The sequence below is a fragment of the Manacus vitellinus genome, unplaced genomic scaffold (genome assembly GCF_001715985.3).
Source record: "Manacus vitellinus isolate BGI_N305 unplaced genomic scaffold, ASM171598v3 scaffold_12_pilon, whole genome shotgun sequence".
Taxonomy (NCBI): domain Eukaryota; kingdom Metazoa; phylum Chordata; class Aves; order Passeriformes; family Pipridae; genus Manacus; species Manacus vitellinus.
In genome coordinates, this window is record NW_021938949.1 from 2,908,341 (window position 1) to 2,926,571 (window position 18,231).

Here is an 18,231-nt window from a genome sequence, read left to right on the forward strand (position 1 = left end):
AAATGCTACAACAACAGCAATTGCTTAGAAGAGGAGTCTGAGGTGTCTGACTTAATTCTGGTTGTCTACATTATGTATATCCAACATGTTTGAGCTGATTTCTTTTCCCACCTCTGATTATTTTTTGTTTTCTGTATTTATGTATCTGATTATTATTATTGGGGCATTGGAACTAGATGAACTTTAAGGTCCCTTGCAACCCATTCTGTGCTTATGAGCAAAGGTTACTCCTCCAATACAATCCTGGGAGTTTAACCTTAAAATTCCAGTCCCCACAGAAATCAATAGCTGAGTGTCCCTCCACACCAAGAAAGCCATAGTTTCATTTGAAATAATTGATTTTTTTTTTATGGAGATGAAAGAACAGCCCATTTTACCCTCTTCAGATAAAAATTAATTATCTCCTAAGAAACTTCTGAGAATAAGAAGCAATTTGTGGTTTTTAGAAGAAAACACCACTCCTCTTCAGAAGAATTATACTAGTTTTTGTGGATTATGTTCCCTTAAAGTCTTTGCTGGAGGCAAAATCTGTAGAAAATATAAACCAAGTAGTCCATAAAAGAATTGATAGATGGGCATTGCTCATCTGAGCTGTGGATGATGTGAATGGGATCATTTGTCTCAGTTTAATAGTGTGTAGAGTAGCTGCCAGTGGCAGAGAAATCTCTAGGTTCCCTTAAAAGTCAAGAGGGATCCAGTTAGTGCAGTCAGTGGACTCTACAGGATGATTCCTGCCACCACAAAGAAGATACTTAAATTGGATAAGATAGATTGTCTTCTAAAAGTCTCTCTCTCACCATTAACTACAAAGGCAACCTGGGCTGACCTGCTCCCTGGGACAACTCTGTACCATAAATCTCTAAACGGAGGGAGAGGAATCCCATCTGCAGGGAAAATAAAACCAAAATCAGGCCTAGAAAATCTTTCCTTGTAAAAATAGCCTCAGTTTGTGGAGAGTGGAACACTTCCACTGGGGCTTTGCTTTTGCTTTCCTTTTTTTTTTTTTTTTTTTGTACTATTTTCCATGATGGTCTTTATTGTGGCTCCTATTTGTGATGTCCTGCACCCAGCTCTGGGGTCCCCAGGACAGGAAGGATGTGGAGATGTTGGACCAAATCCAGAGAGGCCACCAAAATGATCAGAGGGATGGAGCAGCTCTGTTATGAGGAAAGGCTGAGAGAATTGGGATTGTTCAGCCTGAAGAAGAGGAGGCTGACTGTGGCCTTCATGTATCTGAAGGGAACCCACAAGAAATATGGAGAGAGATTGTTTTCAAGGGCCTGGAACGACCAGACAAGGGGGAATGGATTCAAGATGAAAGAGTTCAGGTTTAGATTAGATATTAAGAAGAAATTGTTCCCTGTGAGGGTGGGGAGGCCCTGGCACAGGTTGCCCAGAGAAGCTGTGGCTGCCCCATCCCTGGAAGTGTCCAAGGCCAGGTTGGATGGGACTTGGAGCAACCTGGGCTAGTGGAAGGTGTCCCTGCCCATTGAAGGGGTTTGGAACTGGATGAGCTTTACAGTCCCTTCCAACCCAAGCCATTCTATGACTTTATGATTTTAAAGTTAGTTTTCACCAACCAATAGCACCACGTAAGAGGACAGGGAAGAATGAATTAGAAATAACCAGTTGTGCCCTATAACTGCACCTGCTGACTTTACAAATCCATGAGCTGCGACCAAGCACATGGGAGGCTGTTACAAACCAACCAGCTCATCAGCAGCACTAAAACAACCCATTTTGCCCCATTTTCCAGACCCAGTAGGAGTTGAACTGCTCAGGCATCACTGGAGAAAATGCCAGGTTCATATAAAGCACTCAAAAAATACCCAGCTCCTGCAAAGTGCTGAATTTGGGGATTTTCTGCCAAATAGATTCCATTTGCATACTAAAGAGATTTTAATTTTTCAGAGTCTACACTTCTGCTGTTAATACAGCCCATCAGTTTGGGACTGATGCAATTTTAAGGCCATCAGTTAAGAACAGATAAATCTCATTGAAGCATATCCTTTCCAGAATAAATACAAAGGGAAGGAAGGAGGCAAACAAGCAACAATAAACCCTTATTGTTTAAAGGATAAAATACTCTTCCTTTCTGAATATGTTAAAATCTGCAGTGTTTATCCCAAGAGACATGCTGATCTGATTTAGCTTCTAGATACTATCATAGCAAGAACATGAATAATACCAATAATAACATGACTGATAACCACAAGACATATTTTGAGTTTCCATTCCTGAGATGAGAAGTCCCACAGAAAATGAGAACTTATTGCTCTCCTAAAAGCTTTCAATAATGGGCTGAAACAGTAAAAACAAAGGAAAAACTATTAAAACAGAAAGCATCTGGGAATCTACAAATGCAGAGTGTACATGAATTTGCAGAGAATGAATTATAGAAAATTAAGGTTTCCAAGACAGAGCTGGTAAACTTTCCAGCAGAAGAATAAAAATGCTTCCCTGGATCAATTAATTTTATCCTGTGATTTGCTCCTAACAGCAACTATCCCTCTGGAGAAGCCTGTTTTTGTATCCTGACTGTCTCACTGGTCTGTAAAGACCAGTGGCTGGATCAGGGGTAGGCAGACACTTGGATAACCTGTCCCTCTGCAGGAAGGGAAAGTGTTTAAATCAAAGCCTTGACAGACCAGAAACAGACTCTACATCTTTCCTGTCCTCGTTCAGTTCCCTACAGGCCATGTCTTTCCTTCAGACATTGTGTGTCCTCCTCTCCCAGCTGCAGCAACACAACCAGCCCCCCTTGGGTTTATAATGTGACTCAAATTGTCCTTTTCCACTACTGCTAGCAGAGGGATTTTGGAATGTTTTCGAAGAAGCCTGTCTGCACTTTAACAACTAGAAGCCAAAAGTATGAATAGCCCCTACCTTTGTGACTCTGAGAGGAAGCAAATGTTTCTAAACTACATAATTTAAAGTGTGCTGATGATAAAAAAAAAAAGATATATTTTCAGCATTAAATTGTTTCACTATAAATCACTGAAAATTATCTTCCATGGCAGAAAAATTGTGGGAGCAGAAGCCCATAGCAAAGGAAAAGAAATATTACATACCATGTAGCAAGTGACAGGACAAGAGGATATGGCCTCAAGCTGTGCCAGGGGAAGTTTAGACTGGATATTAGGAAAGAATTCCTCATCAAAAGGGTTGTCAAGCATTGGAACAAGTGATGGAGTCACTGTGTAGATGTGGCACCTGAGGACATGGTTTAGTGCTGGGCTTGGCAGTGCTGGGTTTATGGTTGGATTTAATGATTTTAAAGGTCTTTTCCACCCAACTGGTTCTATAATTCTGTGACCATTCTTAGAAATGCATTTGATGCTTTCCCTAATTGAACGTTGCAGTTGTTCAGAACAGCATTTTCCTTGGAGATTTACTACTCAGTTCATGAGAGAAACACACAAACATGAAGGCCAAAGGCTACGAAATGTTTATGATACCTTAATAGCCCTGAAATGAATGTAAGCAGAGAACAGGCCTGGCTGCATAAACAAATGGGGTAGAATGATTCTCCCCGAATTCCAGGCATCCACAGAGGAGGGTGAGTTTTATCCTGTTTATTTTGAAGTGTGGAAAGGTCTGAATTTGCTCATTTTCTGATTAGACATAATGTAAAGAAGTTGCTTTTAAGGAGGTTTGTTTAATATGATTTTTTTAAAATAGATAGATTTTCCAAACAAATTTTTTTACCTTGTTAAAGGAAAACATTTACACCTATATAAATCAGGATTTTTTTCCCTGTAGCAGTGATTGTTGAAAATTAAACGCATTTCTAAAGTAAAAGTTGGTATGATTTGGAGTTTCCTAAAGGTAAAATTTGGTCTATCCTCACTTAGACAACCACCAGCAACCAGGAGTATTAAAATGTTAAGTAGATTTTTTTTTTAAGTTTGCTTTTGCCTATGGGAAATTTTATATTATTCTCACCTTAAGAATTTTCGTTGGAAATTCCTAAACAGATAGGAGCTACAAACACTCTGACTGTAACTACATTTAGTGCTTGGGAATCCCTCAGTACATCAGGGGAACTGAAAGAAAGTGTTGCTTGGAACATCTCATAGAAATTGCTTCTCCATTAAGTCTTAAACCAGTGAGCTCATGCAGAAATGGCAGCAGCAGAAGAAAATCTTAACAATTCCCATGTGTCCACCCATTCCCTGATCTTAAGAGCAAAGCCCAGCTCCACATCCTGCTCTATCTCATCTCCACCACCCCATCTTTCTGACAGCTCAGCTGAATAAGGACTGGTGGGGACTTCCACGACATCTGCAATGAGGAAGATGTAGAGGAGGATCTGTGGGTCCAAAGAAGAGGATGGAGTGAGAGACAAGATGTCTTATATCTCAGGAGCCTGTGAATGAGCAGGAAGAAAGAGGAGAGTAGAGGAAAGGTCTGGAGAACAAGGGAAAGACGCACAGTCCATCTGTCCCCCAACTTCTCAGCCCCTTCCTATACACTGAAATTTCCAAATGAGCACTGAATCTTTACCCTCCCTGCTCTCCATCAGGAACAGGGTATAGAAGGCCAAGGAAACCACTGACTCAGACTGCATTGACATGAGGAGAAATAAAAAAAGAGGTGACTAGTTGGTAACCAAGGAAGGGTCCAGATTTACCCAGTATTCCCTACGATTTTTACGTAAGCCAGATTATAAGAAGAAAGGAGGAGAGGCCTTCGCTCTCTTTCCTTCCGGCGGCTTGGAGGTGCAGGTTCCCTGCTGTTGAGTCTGCCGTGTTGGGGAGCGAGGCCTGGTTAGGCCTTGTTGACCTTGGGAGACAGAGGTTGCCGGCGATCGTTCCGGAGTGACCCTCGGTTGTCCCAGGAGAGTAGTGAGCTATTTCTTTGTTAACTCTTTTAGTGGATAGATATTGGGCTGCTAATTGGGAATATTATATATATATAATATTTTGGTTTTGTTCCTTTTCCCTTCCCCCTTCCCTTTCCCTTATTTTTTTTAATTATATATAAGTGTAAATATATTTATATATCTCACTTTGGTTGTCTCTCTCTCGTTTCGGGTTTTCTTTCGTTTTTTCTCCCTCTTCTCCCTGAGGTTTGAGGGGGGGGGGGAACTCTGGTGGTAAGGTTTGGAGACTTGGCAGAGAGCCAGCTTCAAACCATATCACACACCAACAAACCAGAGCATCCATCAGCAACATTTCCACATCAATAACCAGCTGTATCCATGGAACAGATAAAGAGGACAGATGTTTTTATTATGCTGGTCACCTTACCCTTCCTACATACAACCTTTTAAATACCATCAGGCCTTTTGTGGGATGGAAATGGCATAAAAGTCTTTCTACAGCATAGAACATGTCACACTGCCAGTGCCACACTAGCACTTATGCACCCTGTTTTCTCCACATCAAAGCAGGCAAGCGACACATTTCATATGGGAAGAGAGGAGTTATCAGGGCATGGGGCAGAGAGCAGGAATTTCAAATCCAGCTCTAGCTAATGCTGTGATCCTGGGCAACTTATCTCTGTTGCCCTTACTTGAGCTTCCAACAGTCACTGAATTATTCATTGTGAACACCTCAGCACTCCCTTCTCCAAAATCATTACTTCTATTCCCCGGAACTTCACACGAGCCACCAAAATTCAAATTGAATCCATTATTTTATCATGGATTTATAATGATGAGTTTCACCTTTGGGCCTTCAACATTTCTGAAGGAGATCAAGTGAAATCATCAACACATAAGAGCTCCAGCTAAAAGCAAGAGCAGTTACATCAATCAATTAGGAAGTTCTCGGGTTGTGTGTGGGCTTGCAAGGCTACCATGGAATATTTAAAAGTTTTGCAGTGCAAAAATGTCACTGCTTACTTTTAATTGCTCTGATTTTAGTGCCAACCAAGTACTGCAGGCAGGGCTGCAGAGGGAGAGCGCCTCAAGTTCTAATATTCCTCTGGTGACAGGCTTTGAATTCTTAGCAAATCATTTCACTTTTCACCATATATAAAACAGAGATAAAAATACCCACCCTCCAACTTCCATGGATTCTGTAGGAATGCTTTTGCTACTCATTTTTTTAAATTTTAAATGATGGGAAGTTAAGCAGAACAAAAGATTCCTGTGTTTTTTTTGTTTTTGTTTCTGTTTTTGTTTTAAACACTGGAAACAAAAAGTAACTGAAAATTGTGGACTTAAAGTAAAATAATCCACAACAGTCAGGCCTCCTGGAATGAGATAAAGAGGTACAAAGTGCCCAGAAATCTGCAATGCAGATTAAAAATCAAGTATTCTTTGCTTGTTTCATCTGTGGACCACAGGACTGCAGAAAAACAAAGTAACAGGTACTGTGTAATGCTGCAAACAATTTTTTCCTCAAATGTGTGCTTTCCCAAATCGAATGGACACATTTATTTCATTTTCCTGTGGATGTTGATGAGACTCTAACAATTATAATACAAAAATAGAAGGCATAATCATTTTTACTGTGCGTGTTTCCACTGATGCCCCTGAGCTCTTTGTGTCTCTGTTGAAAATGGCCATAAAATCTTATCCTCCAGGTTAGGGAAATAGTAGCCAAATAGCCAAAAATTTAATAACATATATAGCATATAACATATTGATTTTCGTTGCCCTATTATAAAAAATAATTGCTTTATAAAAAGGTATATATACTGGGTGAATTTCTGTTTCACTTATCTCAGAGATCTGTAGCATAACCAACTATTTTATAGAAACCTAGAAAACCGTATTTTTTCTGCCAATAAGAATTCTACATTTGGATCTGAGAAGGCTTCATAAAAAAATTAAGTAAAAGAAGAGTAATCCGTAAAAAACAATGTGAGGGAACACCAGCCTGGTCTGAGTGAATTGGGAACTCTCCCAAGCAGAAATGACAAGCACTTTAGGTGGCAACTGTGGCATTAAAAGAGCATTTCCCTCCTCTGAAACTCAAGACTTTTAAAACCCCTAGGAGTAACAGGGGAAGAGAACTGGTGAGAATCCTGCATAGATAATTGCATAAATTGAATTTATTTACCCTTGAAGAAAATGCAGATCCGTGTGAAGTTTTAAATTAACTTAAATGAGAGAACAGATACATTTTTCTGGAGAGAAGACAGCAAAAAATACTGATGATACTCCTAAATCCTAGAACTCAAAGGTTTCAAAGTTCACTCAGTGGCTACTGGAAGGACAAATTCAGCATAATGAGACTTTTCATTCTTAAAATAATCAGCCATCAATATTAATTATACTTTCATGTTTATATTGATGCATATATGTTTTTATTTATACATATACATGTGTATATTTAACACATGTTTACTCACAACAAATAGATAAGAAGTCACCCATCCTCACCAGAAATCCTGGGTTTAGCTCACTAATTCAGATTCCAAAGACCACTCAAGTGTGGCTACACACTGAGGATTCATCTAAAGATTTCACACCCACGTTCACAGGGATGAACTCGCCAACAGTCTCCTTGAGCAGATTAACAACAAAACTGAAACTACATCTCCCTTCTGATATTAACTCCTTCCCCTTTATTTACACAGAAGGCAGAAAGCAATAGTTTTCCACATGCTGCTAAATTACCTCAGGGATACTTTCAAGGAAAGAGACAGTTCTTAGGAGTATGATTAATTTCCTGTAACTGTAGTTATTGCAAAGTAGGCATTTGCAGCTGAGTGGGCCTTAGGCCACTCTATATCCAATTAAAAAAAAAAATAGGCTTGTTTAAAAATACCAGAACAGCCCTAGTGGTTCTGCCTGAAGGTCTACCTACTACATCTTTCAGCCTCCAGCAGTGGATGTTTAGGGAAGTTTAAGGTGTTTAGGATTTTCTGAACAAGATAAGGTTATTCTCTGACATGTTAAACCATCCTTTATTTAATAGTGAGAGCAGCCAAGAGGTCAGCTGCTGAGTGCCTGGCCTTATGCACCGTGGACACCTGCACAAGGTGGAGATTCGGGAGGATGAGGACAGAGCCTCGAAACCAGACTCCCATAGGACATTAATGGAGCTGAGACACCACACAGCATTTACACCTTTAGGAACCTGTTTCTCACTCGTGTCACTCTCCCAGCTGCTGGTGTGTGTACTTGGAATATTTGCAGCCATGAGCAATCTTTTTTTCTGACAGTTTACGCACACAAGTAACATCACGAAGGGAATGAATCGTTGCTACAAGCAAAGATAATACAGAGGGTGAAATGTTGAACAGTTCGGGCCAGAGTGGCTTACATAAACCATGTTAACATTTTCCATTAGCTCTTTCTTATATAGCCAGTTTCCACCCTCTGACAGTTTAATGAGTAAGATGAATACCCAGAGAGCCAAAAAAAAGGTCACAGTTCTTATTGTGTAATGGAATAAGAAAGCTGAACAATACCGAGCTGGAGCTTTACAGGTTACTTTACATTTTGACAAGCTTTAGTGCTTAGCTATTTTTTCATACATGGGACAACAATCCCTTGCAAGGCTAAAGGCTTGGAGAACTATGGCTGGAAAGCTGCCCAGTGGACAGAGATCTGGGGGTGCTGGTCTATGGCTAAACATGAGCCCAGGTGTGCCCAGGTGGCCAAGAGGGCCAGTGGCATCCTGGCCTGTGTCAGGAATAGTGTGGCCACAGCACCAGGGCAGTGACCATCTCTCTGTACTTGGTTCTGTTGAGGCATCTCAAAACCTGTGTTCAGTTTTGGCCCCTCAGTCCAAGACAGACATTGAGGGGCTGGGGTGTGTCCAGAGAAGGGGCCAGAGCTGGGGAAGGGTCTGGAGCACAAGTCTGATGAGGAGCAGCTGAGGGAGCTGGGGGTGTTTAGCCTGGAGAAAAGGAGGCTCAGGGGGGACCTTCTCACTCTCTTCAACTCCCTGACAAGAGGTTGGAGCCAGGTGAAGGTTGAGCTCTGCCCCCTGGTAACAGGTGATAGGACAAGGGGAAATGGCCTCAAGTTGCACCAGGGGAGGTTTAGATTGGATATTAGGGAAAATCTATTCATTAGAAGAGTGGTCAGGCTGCCCAGGGAAATGGTTGAGTCACCACTCAGGAGGTATTTCAAAGATGTGACTCTTAGAAACATGGTTTAGTGGTGGCCTTGGTAGGGCTGGGTTAAGGGCTGGACTCAGTGATCTTAAAGGTCTTTTTCAACCTAAATGGCTCTGTGATGTTATGACTATACAATAAGATGTACTCATCTCATGGTTGGGGGCAAAGGCAAATTAGTTCTCTACACTTTATTCAGAAAAGTTCAACCAAGTGATGCAGCCCAGAGTTAAACAAGGAGGAAAAGCTGCCAGCTCCAACGTTACAACTGGTGATTTATGCACCCTGAACCTCTGATCCATCTTTTACATTCACACTCTAGTCCAGAGTAAGCCAAGACAGCATGTCTAAGTATGAAGCATCCCACCACTTTCCCTTCCTCAGACCAACTGCTGGATGCTCAAAAAGCTACGAGCATATGTTGCAACATGCTAATAACAGATAGTGGAAGGTCACCCTCTTTTTTTTGGTTTTCAGTAGTTGCTAGTGAAGTAAGGTAGATATAATTTTATACACAGGGGACTAAACCACACAGATTTTAGCTTCACAAAGAAATGGGTGGAGCCCAGCCTCAGCTTGGTCTGTTTTATAGGGTGAATCTGGCTGTGAGTGTGGCTCAGGGACACCCCTCCAAAAGCAGCATGGAAACATCCATTTTGTCAAAAGCAGGGAGACAAAGGTAAGACAACTACTGCGTGTCAACCAGAGCACATCTAGAAGCTCATTCCTAATCTGGAGAGTCAACTCAGTCATGGGATCATAAGTTCTTGGGCATTTTTTTGAAATCAAAAACAACAAAAGAATTGCCTACTCTAAGCAACCTCTCCCATTTCCTAACAACAGTAATCTCCCAGCACTATATATGTTCCACATCCTCTCGAACCACCCATCCTTCAGAACAGTGCAGCTTGTAGTATCACTCCTGTGGGTTTACTCTCTAAATTGGCCACAGTGTTATTTCACTGCTCGAAGGGCTCATCAACCCACAAACCCAGAGAGAAATGTTGATTTAAAGGACAGGAGGTGTTTTCAGTTAGGACCAGATACACTGACGTGATTCTGTGTGAACAGAAAAGGCACTCCATCTGTTCAGCAGAACTTGACAAAATGAGACGTTCTACAGAGCATATTTTTATCCATCAAGTGTACAAAAAAAAATGGTATCTAATTTAGAAACCACGTTCAGCAAATGGTATTTATTGTACCAACTCTACAAATTTAAAGATTCAAGTGTATTTGATGAAATGGGGCATTGTAGCAGTCAATACTGAGAGTGTGCTGAGAACAAATAATGTAGAAGTGACAGATCTGGGACTGAGGTGCCACTCTTCTGAAATAGGAAAAAACCCTCAGTGGTGCGTTCCCACCATAGCTTGTTTTTGTTCATGATCCCTGCCTTTCTTATCTGCATTCCTCTCAAGTTTTCCTCTGTCCACTTTTCCCTTTCCTTACTCTTCACAGCAGCCCAGGCTGGCAGCAGGGAACCACCACGGCAATGCCATGAAGTTGGTCACTGCAAATGCTTCCAGAGTCTTAACAGGACTGTGGGATCTGCCCTGACTTCCTACCATCAGCAACCCTGTTCTGCAGTCCTCCCTCAGACCCACAACCCCAACATCCCAGTGACTTCAGACAGATGTGCTGCAGGTGTTCATCAGTTCAGAGCTGATGCCACTGAGAGGCTGTTTTGATGAAGATGTTCAGAGGGCCTTTACCTTCCCATATAATGTAAAATCCAAGGGCAGATTATTTCCTTTGGTAGTTTACTGAGGTTCTGCAAAAGCACCTTTTCATGGGGCCAAGACACTGGATTCGCTTCTTACTGAAACATGTTTCATGCTGAGCACTTTACAGCCTCATTTGCACAGCTTAGTCTGCTGTTGCTGTAAATTTTGGAATAACTTGTCAGCCTCAGGACACCTGGAATAAATGTGGGAGCCTTTAGATATGTTCATATATCCCATCCATAAACTATTTACTAAGAAAACCCTCAAACCCCAAAACCATCATAAATAATTTGTGCACCAAATGTACGAAGTAGATGAGGTGCTTAGGGACATGGTCTGGTAATGGACTTGGTATTGTTATATTAATGATTGGATTAGATGAGTCTTTTCCAACCTAAATTATTTTTCTAAATAATCCTCTCTAGTGGATCACAGAACTTGTTGGGCTGTCTACATAGTTTCCTAATAGATGAGAGATTTTTGATATCCTCAGTTTGGAACTGCCCCAGACTTGAAAAAAATGCAAGTTTTTAAATTCTAAGGACCAGTGGCAGTAATACAAATTGTCCAACAACACACAACACTGTCAGCTTTATTTTGGGAAGCACGAGCAAGCAGTGCTAGACTGCCTGGAATGTCATTTGGGGCAGTGGGAAGTAAACCAACATCATCACCTCTATTTAAATAGTGCTATTGCAACATCTGAAAATAGGAAGCACTATGAAGATTGCTGGTGTCCAGCTTGAGTGCTGGTCATGCAAATGTTGATGCCCAAGGTTATCTTTGTGCCTGTGAGCAGTGACTGGGTGGTGTGGATGGGATGATGTCCCACAGGCAGCTGCAGGAGCAGTGTAGGGAGCTCCAGCCAGCAGGCTGACGCCAAAGGAGTGAAAGCACACGTGAAAATAAATAGCTCATCCAAGTCTCTTTATAAATTGGAACAGCTCATTGATGTGACCTGCTGGGAAAATCAGAAGGGAAACGATGAGAATTGCTGCCATGCCATTACTGTGGAAGGATATTTAAAGATGTAATGATGCCAAATTTCTGTTTCCAAGAAACAGGGCAGTGTGGTGTACAGAAATAAATAACCCCTGGAGCAATGAGTGCCTCACCTTTGCAGTTCTGCATGGAAAGCAAGTTATCAAATATGCTCGTCTGTCATGGAACTTTCATCTGCTAAAAGAATGATTGATTAAAGAATGATTGATTGAAACCAGCTACTTTAACAAGTCAGCCAAGAAGACCACTGTTCATCCCCTCCCTGTTCTGTGACACTGTAAGTGTTGGAGAAGCCTCTTGTATAATAAACTGTCCCAGTAACTGGGGAAATTATGGCAATCTCCAAGTGATGTCAGGTTAGCTGGAGACTTGATGAGCATCTTTGAAGGAACTGTGTGTTGGAATCCATCCCTGGGTATATTCCCCCCACATCCACCAATGTGTTCCTTAAATGAGAGTTTCCCCAGAGAAAACAACACAGGAGTAGTGTAAGCCAGAATTTGTGCAGGTGGAGTCCTGCACACTCAGAGTCAGGAGGTTTACACCATTTCTGTCAGACAGCAGCCTTTCACTGCACTGCAAAGGGACCAGAATAAGGGCAAGCAACCAACCCCAGCATCCAGAGGATCCAGTCACCAGGGGGAACAAACCCGTTTTCCCTTCCCAGTGTATCCCAGGACTTCTTGAAATGAAATGCACAACACCTAATCTGCTGTCTCTCCTTTACTGTATTGTCTGAATAGGCCTAAACATCATAAATGAAAATTACAAGCTTCAAATTACATGGCTAAAGGGTAAGAAAGAGAAGAAAAACAGAGAATGTAATTCTTATACTGATACAGTCAGCATAGTAGCACTGGCCATCCACCTACTGGTTTATTTTTTGGACAAAATTCCTGTTTTCAGATGAATTCTCTTTCTACAAGGTCTTAAAGACTGCATGGTCAAATGTGCCAATGTACCAAAAATGAGATCAAAAGATTCCCATGGAGATCAAAATTAAGTAGGATTAGATGTAAGCCAAGACTTGTAGTTTTTACTGGAAACGTATAAGATGGGAAAGTCGAAGGATGTGAAAGGAATAATGAAAAACCACATAGGATATCAGTGTGAACTGTGGACCCGTGTCCCCTACATTCCCATAAAAATTCAATCTATAACTCATTGCCTCTCTCATATAGATATATAAATTAGAATCATCCAGTCATCCTGGCTATTCCTGTAATTCCAGCCAAGCCAGATCAGAGCTTACAACATGAGAAACACTTTCAGCTGAAGTACCTGTAAAAAAAATCCTGTCATTTCAACAAATTCCTCTCATATATGAAAGCAAAGTAATAATTAAATAAAGGTTTTCTCCACAAATACAAACATGCATTCCCATCTGGGATGGTGCACTTCCCCTTCCCCCCAGCCCTACTCTGGATTGCTCTACTTTCTTAGGAATTCCTGCTTGGCCTTGGCCTTTGTGTAACGAGTTGGGTGGTGAAGTGTCCCTTGACCATCCCAGGCATTCTTGCATGGCTAAAGTGGGAGCAGTACCAGGTAAGGTGTGGAATGCCAGCAGGAATATTCTGTCAGTCCCTGACAGCCTTGGAACATTCTTTTCCTGAATTATAGCCCAACTGGAAGGGTACCATTGTTACCAGAATTTTCAAAATTCCAGTAATTAGCGACCCAGATTGTGCCCAGGATGGAAATTTAGGTACCCTACACCAAGCATAGTCTGAATGTTGCCACTTTGGATCCATAGTTGACTGTTGCAATTGTAGTAAACTCCTTTGTAAATGTTAAATTAGTCAATGATTAAGTGCTGCTAAAATCTCCTGATCCACCTTAAAACTGTGAATAAACCTCAGGCTGCTGCTCCTTCAGAAGCCGTGTAAAAATTCCATCTGTGCTGAATTGCTACTTTTACAGCATCATATTAAGACCACCTTTTGCTGATATGTTGGATGGTGGTTCTTTAGGTGACCCTAATTAGTTACATGTGTAATCCTTAGGATATAAACCATTGATCAAGTCTAAGATGGGACCTAGTTGCACCCAAGTTCTATCAGGAGTTTAACAAGCAAGGTGGGGTCTACTCTGAACCTCATGATTCAACAGAAGGGTCCCCCTCACTCTTTTGCATTTTTGATCTCTGTGTAAACAATTTTGTCTCGATTCTAACTTTATTTTCCTTTGTATGTTCCATCCATGTAGTAATAGAGTGAATCTTGACACTTAACTTCGTTAAATCTCACTTTACAAATTCATAACCAACATACTTTTGTTAATAGCTTTGATGGTGATCCTTTAACAATCTAAGCCACTCATTGACAACTCCATCAAGCTCAAAATCTGAACCCAAGCAATCATGAAGGTTTCATCCAGGGATTTTCAAGGAAACAATGCCCAAAAGAGAGAGTGAGTTATCTTGCCTTTCAACTCTGAAAAAAGTATTTCTTGGTTTAAATCATTTCAGGCTGAATTTACAGTGTCATTCACTCAGCAATTCAGTGAAATTACACATGCATCAAATTCTCAAAAGCATTTTATGCCATCTGTTTGGGATAGTTAGAGTGAACATATTTAGGGGGTGAATTTAGTAATTATAAGGGGAGGAAATTAACATATTGGACTAATTAACAGCATCTTCTGGAAAAGAAACAGGGAAAATAACCACTTACAAAACTTAATGTTTACTGTTCTCCCAGCTAAATAAAGACTGTTCAATATGGCTCTCCTTGGGTTTCTTTACTTGATTTTTTTTTCCCCCCTTCTAAAATATGATATCTGCACTCTGTTGAGGAGCATGAGCCAGAGAAAAGACTCAGGCACTGCAGGCTCTGTGGTCTGGTTCCATCCATCCCTGCTGCTGAATGGAGCAATGTTCACACACCAGTACTCCAACATGACACATCCCTGTCGTTGTGAGGGTTCAGAATGAGGGATGCACACAGCTCACCTCATTTTGGGCACCAAAAGATTAAAGCAGACTCAGTCACAGGAGCTCGTTATCCTCGGATCCCGTTAAAGAAAAAGCATTTGGTTTCTGCTCCATCTTAGGTGCCCGTTTGGGATGAAATCACACTTTGGACTTTAACTGCAGCAACTAGAACTTGACTGACTATAGAGAGGAGATCACTATGGGGCAGAGCTCCATTTCTGATGGGATGTCTCATAGCTGAACAGTCCAGACTGCTTTGAAGATCCAGGTGTCATGGAACACAAGGAGAACATGTGCTGCATAGAAGAGCCATGTTCCTGTTGATGGTCCACCACACTGAGAGAAGAACATTTACCTGTGCTAAGCAGAAAAATGAACTTTTGTCTCTAGTTTGTCCCAAAGTTCACCTCATGCTTATGCCTGAGTCTGGGCTTATGTCTGACCATTGGTTTTTACAATATGTATATATTATATACCTAACCCCATTCTCAAAGCAGAGTACAGATCACAGGATTTTGAAGTACCATGGGAAGGCATGTTCTAGAAAAGCTGCACTGTCTCCATATGGACTGTCTCCATATAAAAATTGGATTGTCTCTATATAAAAATTGAGTTTCATTAATTTCAGAGCAATGCTTTACCTCTGATCACTGACACTTTACAGTGACAGTGGAATAGAAGAGAGGCTTCTGTGGCTTCTCTCTTTCCCTTTCCTATTAAAATGCTATTCTTGTAACCACATTCTGCCTGAAAAGATGTCCTGTGTTTATGCATCATTTAAACAACCCAGAAAATTATTTTTTGTCAACAGTTGAAAAAGAAATTGTTTGCTGACTCTAAAGACAGCCTGAGGAGGAATTTGTTTTTTCTGCAATAGAAGCTCTGCACAAGGAAAAATGCATTATGAATAAGTGGCAAGTTCTATAGTAATATTTACAAAAACATTCAAAAGGCAAAGAACACCTGAAAGAAAGGTTCAAACACAGAAACTCATCTATCTCCCCCTTGTTTCCATCTACAGAATGGTCATTAAAATTTATATAAATAAATATGTTTCATGAGGCAGAGTTGCTCCCTGGAACTCAACAGCACAAGTTGCAGAGCTTGGACCAGATTCATAAGGCAGGTCAACACACTCATTTATATGCAAATCAAGAAGCAGTTAAGCACAACTGTCAGACTCGAGTCTGATCAGCTTGTTTAGATCAGTTTATTGTCCTTAAGGAATTGATACAGTCAGAGTAAAACACTATTGATTTGGTATGTTATACAGAAAGATTTTTTCTTCCCTGAGCCTCACTTCCTCTGTCTGGAGAACTGACTGAGTGATAATACCTAGATTATTTTTAAACTCCTCCCTCCACGAAGATTTACCAGGGGCAAAGAGAAGTGAAGGGGAAAGAAAGAAACAACTTGACAACTTCTCCCCCAGTAGGATCACTCATTGCAGCACAGCCCCCCCCAGTCATGCTGCAGAGGAGAGGCTCTGAGTGTGCTCCTCCCACTTCTGAAGCCAAACTGGGTCCAGTTTCACATCTCTTACAGCATCATTTTTCTGCTGTATGAGATGTGTATTTTGGTGTACTTCAGCCAAGAGTCGAGTGCTTTGCCCTGCTTTCAGAAACTGGTCTGGATGCAGACACTTCAGCTGTTCTAACCTTCAACTAGCATATCAGTCAGCAAGCATAGCTAATTCAACAGATTAAATTATGAGAAAGGGCTGTCATTGTGTAAAATTCCAAGTTTTCTTTCCGTGTCACACCGCTGTTCATTGTTGCCAATGAAAACCCAAGACTGGAGGCACTATGTTTATCTCAGCAGGAAAAGATGTTCCTGGAGCAAGGACACTTTGAAAACAGATCCTGCAGTAACAAGAAGCCAACAAGAAATGGAGAAATAAATACCTGTGACATTGGTGCGGGCTGACAAAGCCTCACAGTACTTTTCCAGCAGAACAGATAAGGGCAGGTTCACAGAAGACTCACAGTGGAGAACTATCTGGATGAAGAGACAGAAATAAACCAAACAGTAAATAAGAAGCAGAGAACAGATTTTTCTCATTCATGAGTAAATCCCAGCACTTTTGTAGCAGCTCCCATTACTAATTGATTCAGGTACAGAAATCCCATCATGACAGAGAAGGTTTGTGGTTACACTTGCTTAGCTCCAGGTCGTCACATGGAATTCATCTGACTAGATGCAGGCATCTACAAACGAACCACCTCTTCTGGACCTCTTCTTGTGGGACCTGCTCAATGCCATTAACAAAGCTCAGGGTCCAATTTTTGTCTCACCTAAAAGTGGATGCCTAAAATAGTGAAGGTGAATCACCTCCCATCAAAGATCATTTTTTCAATGGTTACATGGGTGCTAAAGATCCTTCCATATTCAAGAGATAAAGCAACTGGAAAAGGGCAATTCAGAGGGCTTGAGGAAAGTGGTTGCATAGAATAAATAGGACAAATAGGCATCCCTATAAGGTGATTTTTGGTTCTTTTGAGACAGGAAAGTAGACATGAGTTTCTGACCCTCAGAATTCAGTGCTGAGCCCACTACTGAGGGCAAATGCTAGTGAGAAAGAACAGCAATGTCAACGTGGGCACTTCAAACAAGTTGCAGGTTCAGTACAGGACAATAGTACATCCCCAAGTAAATTTTAGGAAATACAGAAGTAGAGTGGAAATCAAGGGGTATATTGTAATTTTCACTCTCAAAATTAAATTACTGAAGTGCCCAGAGCAGACAGAGGAGAGAAGCCCCCAGAACTGTACATCCCAACACAGAGCTGAGTTGGGAACCTCTTTGGAGGAAAAGCAGCTCTTGAAAAGCCCTTTAGGAAAGGCAGAACTAAATGTGGCGAGAAAATTCAGGAGTGAGACATCAGTGACAGAAACTTTCATTTTCAGAATATGAAACACAACCTTCCTGACTATTTCTGAGGGGATATAAAGCTGTGGTAACACACATAAAACGCCTTTGCTTTCTGTTTAGGCGCAATGACTCCAACACAATACAGGTGGCTTTTACTCAGGAAGCGACCCTGCTCCTTCCATGCTGATGTCACATTTCAGTGCTCTGAGATGTGTTAAGTGACTGCAGAACCCTTTTCATGCTGCTGAATTCCTTGTCACTTAACAGGAAGGGGGGGTCATGACAACAGAATCCATCAGCAGTGTTGGTCCCTAAAGAACAACTGTTCTCTGTACGATGCCATTTCTACCTATTTCTCACTTTGCTGTCATTTTACAAAATAGGAAGCCCTGAAATGCAAGCAAAAAGCCTTTCTCAGACTTCATTCTTTTCGCACAAACACCATGAAGCTGCTGTTTCTCCTTCAGGGAGAGTCAAATCCCACTTCCCATAGCACAGCCTCCCAGGGTACTGACCATGCATGGCCGGGTCAAGGAGACAGAGAAAGGCTGCTCTGCATCCAGGACAGATTCCATCCTAAAAGCACAGAGCTCCAGCCCAGCCTGCCAGTAAGCAAACCCTGTAGTGGTCATGTCTCATGTCAGACCCAGACAAGTGAGCTGACACAGCAGAGGCATC

At 41.4% G+C, this 18,231-nt stretch overlaps 1 protein-coding gene across 2 annotated transcripts in view; it reads right to left on the reverse strand.

Annotated features, from left to right (window-relative positions):
- Positions 1-18,231, reverse strand: part of CRHR2 (corticotropin releasing hormone receptor 2) — a 141,615-nt gene that overhangs the window by 111,922 nt on the left and 11,462 nt on the right. For both annotated transcript variants that reach the window (XM_025896822.2, XM_018089228.2), the window contains exon 2: positions 16,587-16,680. Coding sequence is in view for 1 of the 2 variants with exons in the window: in XM_018089228.2 (XP_017944717.1) it covers positions 16,587-16,680 (94 nt within the window). In the remaining variant the exon portion in view is untranslated. The remainder of the gene's footprint in view (positions 1-16,586; positions 16,681-18,231) is intronic.